Genomic DNA, 638 nt, shown 5'->3' with positions numbered 1-638 from the left:
CGTAGGAGTGTAAGAAGGTGATATAATCTTCGTTCATGAAAGACTGGATTCTGAGCAATGTATAATGCAGATTGACTATCACACAGGAGCTTCATTCCATGCGCATGACGAACCCCCAAATCACCAAGTAACTGTTTCAACCACTTCAACTCACAGGTTGCTGCCGCCATGGACCTGTATTCTGCTTCAGCTGAGCTCCGAGAAACAGTTGGTTGCTTCTTTGTCTTCCAAGACACCGGTGAATTCCCAAGACAAACAAACCATCCTGTCAATGAACGTCTAGTCAAAGGACAACTTGCCCAGTCTGAGTCACACCACCCTTGCAAACTTAGGGTACTATCAGACCGCAACAAAATGCCTTGCCCATGATTCTTTTTCAAGTATCTAACCACTCGAAGTGCAGCTTCCCAATGTTCTATTCTCGGTTTTTGCATAAACAAAGACAGCGTATGCACCGAGTATGTAAGATCAGGTCTAGTCACTGCCAAATAAATCAGTCTACCAATTAGTCTTCTATATTTCTCCACATCATCAAACAAATCTCCCTGCGCCAAAGCAAGACGATGATTAGTCTCCATTGGAAACTCAGCAGGTTTAGCTCCTAATAAACCCGTTTCCATGATAATATCCAATGCATA

General features: G+C 43.3%; 1 protein-coding gene across 1 annotated transcript; it reads right to left on the bottom strand.

The window, feature by feature from the left end:
* Window positions 1-113: 113 nt before the first annotated feature.
* On the bottom strand, window positions 114-620 carry LOC113339215 (uncharacterized mitochondrial protein AtMg00810-like; the record flags this gene model as incomplete). The annotated part of the gene is made up of 1 exon (XM_026584522.1): window positions 114-620. A coding segment is annotated over exon 1 (507 nt), but the record flags the coding sequence as incomplete, so codon positions are not given.
* Between the last annotated feature and the right edge of the window lie 18 nt (window positions 621-638).

Source organism: Papaver somniferum, unplaced genomic scaffold, assembly GCF_003573695.1.
Source record: "Papaver somniferum cultivar HN1 unplaced genomic scaffold, ASM357369v1 unplaced-scaffold_20177, whole genome shotgun sequence".
Classification (NCBI taxonomy): domain Eukaryota; kingdom Viridiplantae; phylum Streptophyta; class Magnoliopsida; order Ranunculales; family Papaveraceae; genus Papaver; species Papaver somniferum.
The sequence above is the reverse complement of the archived record's forward strand: the minus strand, read 5'-3'. Positions and strand labels throughout refer to the sequence as shown.